The following is a 13,188-nucleotide window of genomic DNA, read 5'->3' as shown; positions in this document are numbered from 1 at the left end:
CTAGTTGCTCACTATTTTATCAGTCAGATGGTTTCATCAGCAGTTGATCAGCTTGGCAACACTAGTCTTTGCTCTCTGAGGTATTCTCATCGTCTTATCCATCTTTCTCCTTCCCTCTCTGCAGCTTAAAACTTGCTTGCTTTCTCTTTCTCCCACATTTGACAAAGGGTCTTTTAACTGAAACATTAGCTCAAAATATCTTTCCACATATGCTGCTTAATCTGCTAGGTTTTTCCAGCGCTTTTTTTTATAGATTCCCAGCATCAGCAGCTTTTTTTGGTTTTCATAAAAGGCCTCATTGCCTGTTGAGTCTCTGCTGGCTCTGAGCAATCCCATTCCCATTTGGTTACCTGTAGCTATTCCCTTTCACATGCCCATCAACTCTACTCTGGTTCTCCTATCACCCACAGATGGTTGGGGAAATTTACAGTAACTAATTTGCCTATCAACCAGCAACTCTTTGGAATATGGAAAGAAGCTGGAACATCCAGGAGAAACGCAAGCAATTGAAAAGGCAATGTGCAGACTACACACGGAATAACACCATAGGTTGGGATGGAACTGGGTTGCACTCCCTCTGCTCTCTCACTCTAGGTTGTAACTCTAGAATTATCAGCCCTTTCCTGGCCTATATGTGACCTGCAGCAAGGTGGCTGACTCAAAACTACTTTGTGAAGTAGCCCAGCAACTCACTCAATATTGTAGCTGATATACAAAGACAGAAAAAACATAAATAAAAGATGAATCACCCTGTGTTGAATGCAGACACTGTCAAATCCTCCCCAAGAACTTCTGGAGACAAAGTGTAGGTGATGGTCCGTGCAGACTTCATGGCTGAAGGGCCTGTTTCTGTGACTATCATGTCCAAGTTATGTTAGCTATCCCCATGTTAGTCAAGCAATAGCCTGACATGGTCCCACTCACAGAATCGTACCTTGTAAATGATATGTTAGACTCCTCCATTACAATCCCTTGGTATGCTCTGTTCAACCCGCAGGAGAACACTCATTTGAGCCAGCAGTACAAAGGTATATAGGTGGAAGGAGAAGATTTGGGAATCTTCAATTATAAGCTTCATGGCATCAGGTCAAACATGAATAAGGAAGCTTCTGCATGTTGAACAACATGTGGAAGAAGCACTGAAAGTAGCAAGGGCACAGAATGGTGATGGACTTCAGTATCCATTATCGAGTAGCTTGGAAGCACCACTGTCTGAACTGGGTGATAAAACTTCTAAATTGGGTCTGCAGCAGCTGGTTAGTGAGTCAACAATGCAAGGAACCTGACAGCAGCAGCATCATCATCAGTGTAACTGCTGCAAATACATCCCCTAAGATCACCACAAAGTCCCGTCTTCACTCTGAGGATGCCCTGCCCTTCGTCATGTTTTGTAGAACTATCATTGTATTAAATGGGATGGAATTAGACAGATTTTGCAGTTCAAAACTGGATGTTCATTAGGCAACATGGAGTATCAGCAGCAACAGAAATGTATATTAGCTCATGCCCTGCCTATCCCTCACTGTACCATTATCATCAAGCCATGGGGTCAACCTTGATTTGGTGAAGAGTGCAGAAGAAGCAGCACTAGGCATTCCTCAAAATAAGGAAAAGACCTGGCAAAGATACAGCATGTAGACCACATACTTGTTAAATAACATGCAAAAGATTGAGCTAAATGATCCAACAAACAGTGGATCAGATCAGACATCTGTTGTCTGCCGGGTGAATGGTGGTGGACATTTAATCTGCTGCATTGTTGAAGAGGCCAGAGCATCCCCATCTTCGGTGCTGTTAAGTCCTGTATTCATATGCCTAAGGCAACACTGAAGTATATTCAACAGTGTTCAGCTAGAAATACTGAGTGGATGACCCATTTCCTCTTTCTTTAAGATCTCTATCATTATAGAAGCCATTCTTCGACTATTTCAATTCACTCCATGTGATAGCAAGAAGTGGTTGAGAGCATTGGATGTAGTAAGATGTCAAGGGCCAGACAACATTCCAGTGTAGTACTAAAACTGAAGATCCAGGACTATTTGTGCATTCAGCAACTATTCCAGTACAGACACAACTTTGGCATCTACTGACAAACTAGAAAATTGCCAATTGTGTCCTGTCCTCAAACAACAATGCAATAGCAGTTCAATTAATTATCACCCAGTCAGTTTAATCAGTGTTATCAAATGTAATTTATCGATAATCCATTTTGGGTATCAGTGAGGTTTTTGTGAGAACCACTTGGTTCCAGCCTCAACACAGGTCCAAACATCAACCAAAGAACTAAATTTCACAAGTTAAGGTGAAAGTGATCTTGTTTGGCATCAAGGTTGCATATATCCATGCTATGGAGTCAAGGAGCCCAGGACATTAGGGAGAGAACATGCTAATAGTTGCATTTGTACCTTGTAGAAAGAACATAGATGTAGTTATTGGAGATTAATCATCACTGCAAGATTTCCTCAGGTCATTGTGCTAGACCTCTCTATTTTCAAGTGCTTCATCAATGACCTTCATTGCAAACGAAGGACAGAAGTTGGATGCCACTGAAGTGCCAGACAATGAACATCTCTATTGTGAGAGGGTCTAACTGCCCACACTTGATATTTAATGACAGTACTATTGGTGGGTCCCCAACCATCAACATTCTGGAGGTCACCAGTGTCTAGAAGCTCAACTGGCCTAGCCACATAATTACTATGACTTTATGAATAAGCATCTTGTGATAATTAACTCTCCTCTTAACATCCCAAATCCTGTACACCATCTACAAGATGCAAGTACTATTCATTTGCCTGGAATGAATGCAGCAATACTCATGAAGCTCAGTGCCATTTGGGGCAAAGCCACCTATTTGATTGACACATGCCGCCATCCTGAGGTTATCTCCATCACCAATGCTGCAGTACATGCTATCAATGAAATAAATGTCAGTTGTTGACCTTGGCTGCTCTGATAGTACTTCTCAAACTTGTGACCTCCACCACCAAAATGGACAAGCACAGCAGGTGCATGGAAACACCTGCAAGTTGGCCCCGAAATCATGTACCCCTTGACTTGTAAATTTATTGCCAGTCCTTTATTCTTGCTGGGTCTAAATCCTGGAACACCCCACCAAATGCTATTTGTGCAAGTACCTTTCTCGTAAGTCTGACAGCAATTCCAAAAGGTTGCTCGTCACCAACTGCTCAAGACCAATAGGGGTAGGCAGTAAATGCTAGCTTTGCCAGCATCCCAAAAAATGGATTTTTAAATTGTCCTCAATGAAAGTGGATCAGTCAGTAGTTTGATGTCATCTGAATCTTGCCTTGTCTGCTGTTATTTTGGGTTCCTAAGTGAGAATGCTCATCATAAAATGTTTCTTAAAAATATAATTTCTATCCAGGCAAGTTCCTTTGTCTCAGCAATTGGATAAATTCCATTTTCAGACCCCAGTGTGTTTGCGATTGGCAGCTTAGCTTTTGAGAAACTGACATTTTAGACGGTGGCTGAAATTGGCTTAAGTAAAGTTCATTTCCTTGAATATAATATAATTATAATATTGAATTAACATTTGTTTTTCCCCTCTTGCTAAACAGTTTTGAAATCATCAATTCTCACTTGGGTGAGTGGGGAAAGTTCTGTACATCTCAGTTTTATTTTTTAATTTTTGTCACAGCAAAAAAAAAAGTTTAATTGGAAAAGGATTAAAATAACTGCAGTGCTGCCATAAGTTATTTTCAGTTGATTTATTTATTTTAGGTGTATTCAGTGTATCATAGTTGGTGTATGTAACATTTTATTCCTTTCTGGGATTTATGCATAAAGGATAAAATTACATATGAGCTTTTATAAATAATCATTCTTATGTTACCGATTCTCCTTTGCTACATCACTCTGTAGAGTTGTACTGAAGATGAGCCAACTTAGAATGAGACTTTTGCATTTCAGATAGGATCATTCACATGTTTAACTTGATCCAAAGTGGATGGGAATCGACAAAAGGACAACCTTTGACCAGGAGAATCCTTCAGTCATCTTTCAGTAATGCTGGTCAATGGGAGTTTGGTTTAAATCTTCAACAAAACTTCTTTGCATGTTACATTTTTACTGACATAATTTTGTTGTATACCATCCTAATTTGTATATCTCCCCAATGTATAACCTCCATTAAATTAGGAGAGTCTCCCTGGGAGCCTACGAATTTTTATTACTTTGTAAACTATTAAAAACACAAGTAGGAATAGTATGCCTTCCCTTTCACGTTTTTCTGTGATTACTGTTTGAGATGCAACATTTTGACTTTTTCCCCCTTCCCCTTCTTCACCAGAAACAACTTCAGTGGAGAAGCCAACGTCTCATTCATGTGCTACTCCTTCATCGTCATCCTCCGGAATGACTCCGGCTTCTCAGACACCATCGGCCACTACGTCTACTGTTCCTGTTTCGCCTGTTCCTCAGTCACCTATTCCTCCTCTGCTTCAGGATCCAAATCTTTTGCGGCAACTGCTTCCTGCTTTACAAGCCACCTTGCAGCTTAACAATGCTAATGTGGATATGTCAAAAATAAATGAAGGTAAGTGTGGATGAATGAATTGTTTTTAAAAAGCTGGGTAAGGATAAAGTTTAAAAAAACTAGTAAACTTTAAAGTTGCTTTTACACAGATGTGACGTTTTAAGTGACATAGCTTTTTTTGTTCTAGAATTTCCTGGTAAACAATGTGATGATTTTTGTATAGATTGATTTCATCCCACCACACTCCAATTCTGTATGTGGACTTGCAGGCTTGACACTTTCACTTCACTCACTCATCAATGCGTAGCCGCCACCTCATCCTTGTTTTCAAATTGCCCTATGCCATAGCTGCTTCAATCTTCCTGAGATATTTGCAGTTTCCTCATTCTAATCTTTTGGTTATCCCCAAATTTAATTGATCCTTGTACCAACTTCCTGGAATTCTCTCCCTCAGCCTGCTCATCTCTTCACTTTTCTCCTTTGAGGTGCTTCTTGAAACTGTGGCTGTGACCAAATTTTTTTTTTGTCATCTGCCCTTGTGTTTCTCTCTGTGGTAAGATATTAAGTTCTGTTTGAAACAGTTGTGATTGCAAAAGAGATCAAGTGTAATGATGCCAAAAAGTTTACTTATGTGGAGAGGCTGAAGAAGTTGGTGTTACTTTCCTTCAAACAAAGCATTAAGTGGAGATTTGATAGACATGTTCAAGATCATGATGGCCTTTGTTAGGGCAAATGGAGGGATGGGTAACCAGAAGACACAAATTTAAGGTGAAAAGCAAAAATACCAAAGGGGATGAGGAAACATCTATTTTCCAGCAATTATGAACACAGATTTTATACCAACATATAAAAGGGTGCTGAAGGGGAACAAAGATTTGGGCATTTGGGAAGAGCAAGGAAATAGATTAATTGGATAGCTGTACCAAAGATACTCAGGCACACTGGGTTGATTGACCTCTTTCTGTGCCATATCATATTTGCTTCACATTGCATGCTTGTATCTGGAAATATAATCAAATTACAAGCTTAATCTTCTGTAATTCTCAGTGGGATAAATTAGGAGGTGCAATTATCAGTGCACATTTTCTTCAACCCATTCCATGCAAACTTAAAGTTATTGTACTGTTTAATAGGAGTATACATGTGCAACTTGAACTAGTATGCAAGCTCAGAGCTTGAGTGGTGGTGGAGAAAGTGATCCACTGTTTTAATGAATACATAGATTGGAGTTGATGTGTGATATAACCAAAGTTTGTTATGAATGTGCTCTCCATAATGAAATTATATTGCTAACACCTGAATTTGTTCAAATAAACTCAGATGTGAATTTGATCTGTTGATACTGGCAATTTCTTTTTTTAAAGAATTATGGTGCTAAGTAACATTTCCACTTGCACATGCAACTGAGGTATTAGGCAATTGCCAGTCTTCATTTGGTTTTGATGAAGAGCTATAGGATCTGAAACTGTACTTGTATCTCCCATTCTTTATTAGTGTTATCTGACCTGCTAAGCATACTGGCATACCTTCTCTGCTGAGCACTTACTGAATAATATAATTGTTGAAACAACCTTGTAAATAAACTCAAACATTTCATTACGGACCATCCCCAGGTTAAGAATGCCCGACTTACAAACGCCCCTACATATGAACGAACTCCCATAATATTACATTCAAAAATCTGATGTACATACATTTACGCCTATGAACAACAGAACTAGTTTCCTCTCCACTTTTAGAAACATAGAAAACCTACAGCACAATTCAGGCCCTTCGGCCCACAGAGCTGTACCGAACATGTCCCTACCTTAAAAATTGCTAGGCTTACCTATAGCCCTCTATTTTTTCTCAGCTCCATGTACCTATCCAAAAGTTTCTTAAAAGACCCTATCATCTCCGCTTCCACCACCGTTGCCGGCATCCCATTCCACGCACTCACCTCTCTCTGAGTACAAGACTTACCCCTGACATCTCCTCTATACCTACTCCCCAGCACCTTAAACCTGTGTCCTCTTGTGGCAACCATTTCAGCCCTGGGGAAGAGTCTCTATCTACCCGATCAATGCCCCTCATCATCGTATATACCTCTATCAAGTCCCCCCTTATCCTCCTTCGCTCCAAGGAGAAAAGGCCAAGTTCCCTCAACCTGCTTTCATAAGGCATGCTCCTCAATCCAGGCAGCATCCTTGTAAATCTCCTCTGCACCCTTTCTATGGCTTCCACATCCTTCCTGCAGTGAGGTGACCAGAAATGAGCACAGTACTCCAAGTGGGGTCTGACCAGGGTCCTATATAGCTGCAACAATACCTCTCGGCTCCTAAATTCAATTCCGCGATTGATGAAGGACAATACACCATATGCCTTCTTAACCACAGAGTCAACCTGGGCAGCTGCTTTGAGTGTCCTATGGACTCGGACCCCAAGATCCTTCTGATCCTCCACACTGCCAAGAGTCCTACCATTAATACTATACTCTGCCATCATATTTGATCTACCAAAATGAACCACTTCACACTTATCTGGGTTGAACTGCATCTGCCACTTTTCAGCCCAACTTTGCATCCTGTCTATGTCCCGCTGCAACCTCTGACAGCCCTCTGTACTATCCACTACACATCCAACCTTTGTGTCATCCACAAACTTACTAACCCATCCCTCCACTTCCTCATCCAGGTCGTTTATAAAAATCACAAAGAGTAAGGGTCCCGGGACAGATCCCTGAGGTACACCACTGGTCACCACCCTCCATGCAGAATATGACCCTTCAACAACCACTCTTTGCCTTCTGTGGGCCAGCCAGTTCTGGATCCACACTGCAATGTCCCCTTGGATCCCATGCCTCCTTACTTTCTCAATAAGCCTTTCATGGGGTACCTTATCAAATGTCTTGCTGAAATGCCTTTTAGTAATCTTTCTCATCAGTCTCGCATCTTTTCGGTGCCATTCATTTTAATACTTTGGAGGTATGGTTACCATATTAAGTGACTTTTGTGTATTTTCTGACTTGTGGTCAAAATCAACTTAAATGTGTGTAAAAATGGAACCCGTTCATTTCTTGGGGATGGCCTGTATCTTTAAAAAGGTGAAAAGAGATTTTAAATGAAATATACTCTTGTATGTGAAAAAATTATTACGCTTCCCAGAATTTTCGAGTATTGAAGTTTCTCGTGCTCCAAGGTCATTCAGAACTCTGATGTATTTTGAATTATAAGAGAACATCACCTTTTTGACTATATCCCATTGTGTTTCATCTGAAGCAAAAGATGAATTACTTTTTCTTGAGAAAGAAGGATCTTTTTATTTAACTTGATGGTGGCTCTTAGCCATAGTTGTACAGCATGCAAACAGGTCCTTCAGACTGACTGGTCCATGCTGGCCAGGATTCCCATCTAAGCTAGTCCTGTGTTTGGCCCATATCCCCCTAAAACTTTCCTATCTATGTACCTGTCCAAGTGTCTTTTAAATGTTGTTAATGTACTTGCCTCACCACTTTCTCTGGCAGTTCATTCCGTATACCGACCACCCGCTGGGTGAAAGTGTTGCTCCTCGGGTTCTTATTAAATCTCTCACCTCTCACCCTAAACCTTTGTCCTCTAGTTCTTGATTCCCCTTCCCTGGGAAAAAGACTGCACATTCACCCTATCCATGCCCCTCATGATTTTATACACCTCTGTAAGATCACCCTTCATTCTCCTACGCTCCAATGAATAAAGTCCCAACCTGCTCAACCTCTCTCCATAACTCTTGAGTCCTGGCAATATCCTCATAAATCTCCTCTGCACTCTTTCTAGCTTAATGGCATCTTTCCTACAGCAGGGTGACCAAAACTGAACGCAGTATTCCAAGTGCGGCCTCACCAACATCTTATACAATTGCAACATAACATCCCAACTTCTATACTCAGTGCCCTGACTGATGAAGGCCTTCACCACCCTGTCTATCTGCGACACCACTTTCAGGGAACCATGTACTTGTACTCCTAGGTCCCTCTGTTCTACAATGCTCTCCAGGGCCCTACCATTCACTATAAAAGTCCTACCTTCATTTGTCTTCCCAAAATACAACACCTTGCACTAGTTCATTTATCTAAAAACTCATTTATCTATTTGGACTCTTAATCCTGTCCTAAAATATTTAAAGTTTTGTTACTGATGCTGACTTGTTCTTGTATATTCCATAGTTTTTTGACATTTCCCTTCTGGTTTCTTCTTCAAGCACCTATGAGTTTAAATGTCAGCTACACAAACTGTTTTGTTGTGGTGGTTTTGCTCAAGTAAGACCATAAGACAAAGGAGCAGAAGTTGGCCATTCGGCCCATTAAGTCTGCTCTGCCATTCTGTCATGAGCTGATCCATTCTCCCATTTAGCCCCACTCCCCTGCCTTCTCACCATAACCTTTGATGTCCTGGCTACTCAGATACCTATCAATCTCTGCCTTAAGTGCACCCAATGACTTTGCCTCCACGGCTGCCCGTGGCAACAAATTCCACAGATTCACCACTCTCTGGCTAAAGAAATCTCTCCACATCTGTTCTGAATGGGCGCCCTTCAATCCTGAAGTCTTGCCCTCTTGTACTAGACTCCCCTACCATGGGAAACAACTTTGCCACATCTACTCTGTCCAAGCCTTTTAATATTCGAAATGTTTCGATGAGGTCCCCCCTCATTCTTCTGAAGCCCAAGAGCCATCAAACGTTCCTCATATGTTAACCCTCTCATTCCTGGAATCATTCTAGTGAATCTTCTCTGAACCCTCTCCAACGTCAGCACATCCTTTCTTAAATAAGGAGCCCAAAACTGCACACAGTACTCCAAGTGAGGTCTTACCAATGCCTTCTGGAGCCTCAACATCACATCCCTGCTCTTATATTGTATTCCTCTAGAAGTGAATGCCAACATTGCATTTGCCTTCTTCACCACCAAGTCCCTTTGCATCTCTGAATTTTGAATTTTCTCCCCATTTAAATGATAGTCTGCCCATTTATTTCTTCTACCAAAGTGCATGACCATACACTTTCCAACATTGTATTTCATTGGCCACTTCTATGCCCATTTTCCTAGTCTATCCAAGTCTCTCTGCAGACTCTGTTTCCTCAACGCTACCCGCCCCTCCAACTATCTTTGTATCATCAGCAAACTTAGACACAAAGCCATTTACTTCATAATCCAACTCGTTGATCTACAGCGTTTAAAAAAAAGCGGTCCCAACATGGACCCCTGCAGAACACCACTGGTAACCAGCAGCCAACCAGAATGGGATCCCTTTATTCCCACTCTCTGTTTCCTGCCAATCAGCCGCCAATGCTCTGTTCATGCTTGTAACTTTCCTGTAATTCCATGGGCTCTTATCTTGTTTAGCAGCCTCATGTGCAGCACCTTGTCAAAGGCCTTCTGAAAATCCAAATACACAACATCCACTGCATCTCCTTTGTCTAGCCTGCTTGTAATTTCCTCAAAAAAAATTGCAATAGGTTTGTCAGGCAGGATCTTCCTTTAAAGAAACCATGCTGAGTTCGGCCTATCTTGTCATGTGTCTCCAGGTACTCCGTAACCTCATCCTTGACAATCGACTCCAACAACTTCCCAACCACCGATGTCAGGCTAACAGGTCTATAATTTCCTTTTTGCTGCCTCGCACCCTTCTTAAGTAGCAGAGTGACATTTGCAATTTACCAGTCCTCCGGAACCATGCCAGAAAGATCATTACTAAAGTCTCCACAATCTCTACAGCTACTTCCTTCAGAACACGAGGGTGTATTCCATCTGGTCCAGGAGATTTATCTACCCTTAAATAAGCTGAAATATAATTTCTCTTTTCCATGTGACTGACACAAGGGCCTTCTAATCAACTCTATCCCTGCTACTGCTTGTTTTCTTTCTAGGTTGAGCATATATTACCCAGTAGCTAGAACTGATATATTTCCTTGTATACTCAGTGGAGACCGAAGTAGTATAGAACATTACAGCACAATACAGGCCCTTCGCCCCAGATGTTGTGCCAACCTTTAACTTATTCTAAGATCAATCTAACCATTCCCTCCCACATACCCCTCCATTTTCTATCATCCATGTGCCTATTTAAGAGTTTCTTAAATGTCCCTAATGTATCTGCCTCTACCAGCACCCCTGGCAGTGCGTTCCACACATCCACCACTCTCTGTGTAAAAAAAAACACGTACCTCTGATATTCCTCCGTATTTTCCTCTCAGCTTAAAATTATGCCCCCTCGTGTTAGCCATTTCCGCCCTGGAAAAAAGTCTCTGGCTGTCCACTTGATCTCTGCCTCTTATCACCTTGTACATCTCTATCAGGTCACCTTTCATCCTCCGCTCCAAAGAGAAAAGCCCCAGCTTGCTCAACCTATCCTCTCCAATCCAGGTAGCATCCTGGTAAATCTCCTCTGAACCCTTTCTAAGGCTTCTCCATCCTTCCTGTAGTAAGGCAACCAGAACTGAACACAATATTCTAAGTGTGGTCTAACCAGTGTTTTACAGAGCTGCAACATTACCTCGCGGCTCTTGAACTTAATACCCTGACTAATGAAGGCCAACATGCCATATGCCTTCTTAACAAAGCTATCAACCTGCGCGGCAACTTTGAAGGATCTATGGACTTGGACCCCAAGGTTCCTCTGTTCTCCACACTGCAAAGAATCCTACCATTGACCCTGTATTCTGCTTTCAAATTCGACCATCCAAAGTGAACCACTTCACACTTTTCCCGGTTGAACTCCCATCTGCCATTTCTCATCCAAATCATTTATAAAAAAATCACAAAGAGCAAGGGTCCCAGAATAGATCCCTGTGGAACACCACTGGTTACCAACCTCCAGGCAGAGTATGCTCCATCTACAACTTATCCTCTGCCTTCTATGGGCAAGCCAATTCTGAATCCACACAGCCAGGTTTCCTTGGATCCTATGCCTCCCAACCTTCTGAATGAGCCTATCATGGGGAACCTTATCAAATGCCTTACTAAAGTCCACATATACCACATCTGTGTATTTTGTTACATCCTCAAAGAATTCAATCAGGCTTGTGAGGCACGACCTTCCCCTCACAAAGCCATGCTGACGATCCCTAATCAGACTCTGCTTCACCAAATGCTCATAAATCCTGTCCCTAAGAATCTTTTCCAATAATTTGCCCACCACTGAAGTAAGACTCAGTGGTCTATAATTCAAGGGTTATCCCTACTCCCTTTCTTGAGCAAAGGAATAACATTTGCCACCCTCCAATTATCTGGTACTACTCCTGCGTCCAGTGAGAACGTAAAGATCATCGCCAAGGGCTCAGAAGTCTCTTCCTTTGGTTCCTGTAGTATCCTGGGATATATCCCGTCTGGCCCCAGGGACTTGTCTATTCCTGATGTTTTTCAAAAGTTCTGGCACATCCTCCTACTTAACATTGACATGTTCTAGCTTATCCGCCTGCTTTATGCTGTCCTCACAAATATCAACATCTCTCACAAGTGAATACTGAAGCAAAGTATTCATTAAGGACCTCCCTGCCTCCTCCAACTCCAGGCACATGTTTCCTCCTCTATCCCCAATCACTCTAGTCATCCTTCTGTTCTTCACATACAAGTAGAACGCCTTGGGGTTTTCCTTCATCCTATTCATCAAGGCCTTCTCATGCCCCTTTCTAGCTCTCCCAAGTCCATTCTTAAGCTCCTTCCTGTCTACCTTGTAACTCTCTAGAGCCCTGTCTGATCCTCGCTTCCTAAACCTTAAGTAAGCTTCTTTCTTCCTCATCACTAGATATTCCACATCTCTTGTCAGCCATGGTTCCTTCACCCTACTATCCTTTTCCTGCCTCAATGGGACACACCTATCCCGAACCCCATGCAAGTGATCTCTAAGCAACCTCCACGTTTCCATTGTGCATTTCCCTGAGTACATCACTCACACGTTCTTGCCTAATAGCATCATAATTCCCCCTCCCCCAATTAAATACTTTCCCATACCGTCTGCTCCTATCCTTCTTCAAGGTGAGGGAGTTGTGGTCACTGTCTCCAAAATGCTCACCCATGAGAGATCTGACACCTGACCAGGTTCATTGCTTAGTACCAGATCCACAATGGCCTCTCCTCTAGTTGGCTTGTCTACATGTTGTTTCAGGAATCCTTCCTGGACACACCTAACAAATTCTGCCCCATCCAAACCTTTTGCACTAAGGAAGTGCCAACCAATATTATGGAAGTTGAAATCACCCATGACAACAACCCTATTATTTTTGCACCTTTCCAAAATCTGCCTCCCGATCTGTTCCTCAGCGTTTCTGTTGTTATTGGGGTGTCTATAGACTACTCCCAATAGAGTGATTGCTCCCTTCCTGTTTCTGACCTCCACCCACACTGACTCAGTAGATGATCATTCCAGGACGTTTTTCATTTCTGCAGCTGTGATACTATCCCTGATGTTGAAGGCATGGGTTGGTTTTGTTTTGCCAATAAGTTTCATTTTGCTACTCTGGTCAAAGGAGCAGTCAAATTCAATGGACATTGTAGGACTGGGAGCTATTATTCTAGAAGTATCTAGCAGCAGGACCAACTATTTCTATTATTTAGATTGTATTTGGAGCAAATTTGGCAAGTTTCACTAAGATGATATAGAGACAAATCCAGATTTACTGTGTTCCAAATTGGTGTCTCTCTAACCTTGGTGAAAAATCGTGGTGTGAGGGCAACTTTAC

The 13,188-nt window shown here is 42.0% G+C and overlaps 1 protein-coding gene across 2 annotated transcripts in view; it reads left to right on the top strand.

The window, feature by feature from the left end:
• waca (WW domain containing adaptor with coiled-coil a) overlaps positions 1 to 13,188 on the top strand; it is a 90,934-nt gene that overhangs the window by 40,833 nt on the left and 36,913 nt on the right. For both annotated transcript variants that reach the window (XM_052016337.1, XM_052016338.1), the window contains one exon: positions 4,310 to 4,555. In XM_052016337.1, coding sequence (XP_051872297.1) covers positions 4,310 to 4,555 — 246 coding nt within the window. The remainder of the gene's footprint in view (positions 1 to 4,309; positions 4,556 to 13,188) is intronic.

Source organism: Pristis pectinata, chromosome 5 (genome assembly GCF_009764475.1).
Source record: "Pristis pectinata isolate sPriPec2 chromosome 5, sPriPec2.1.pri, whole genome shotgun sequence".
Classification (NCBI taxonomy): domain Eukaryota; kingdom Metazoa; phylum Chordata; class Chondrichthyes; order Rhinopristiformes; family Pristidae; genus Pristis; species Pristis pectinata.
Note: the sequence above shows the minus strand (reverse complement) of the source record. Positions and strands in the feature narration are given on the sequence as shown.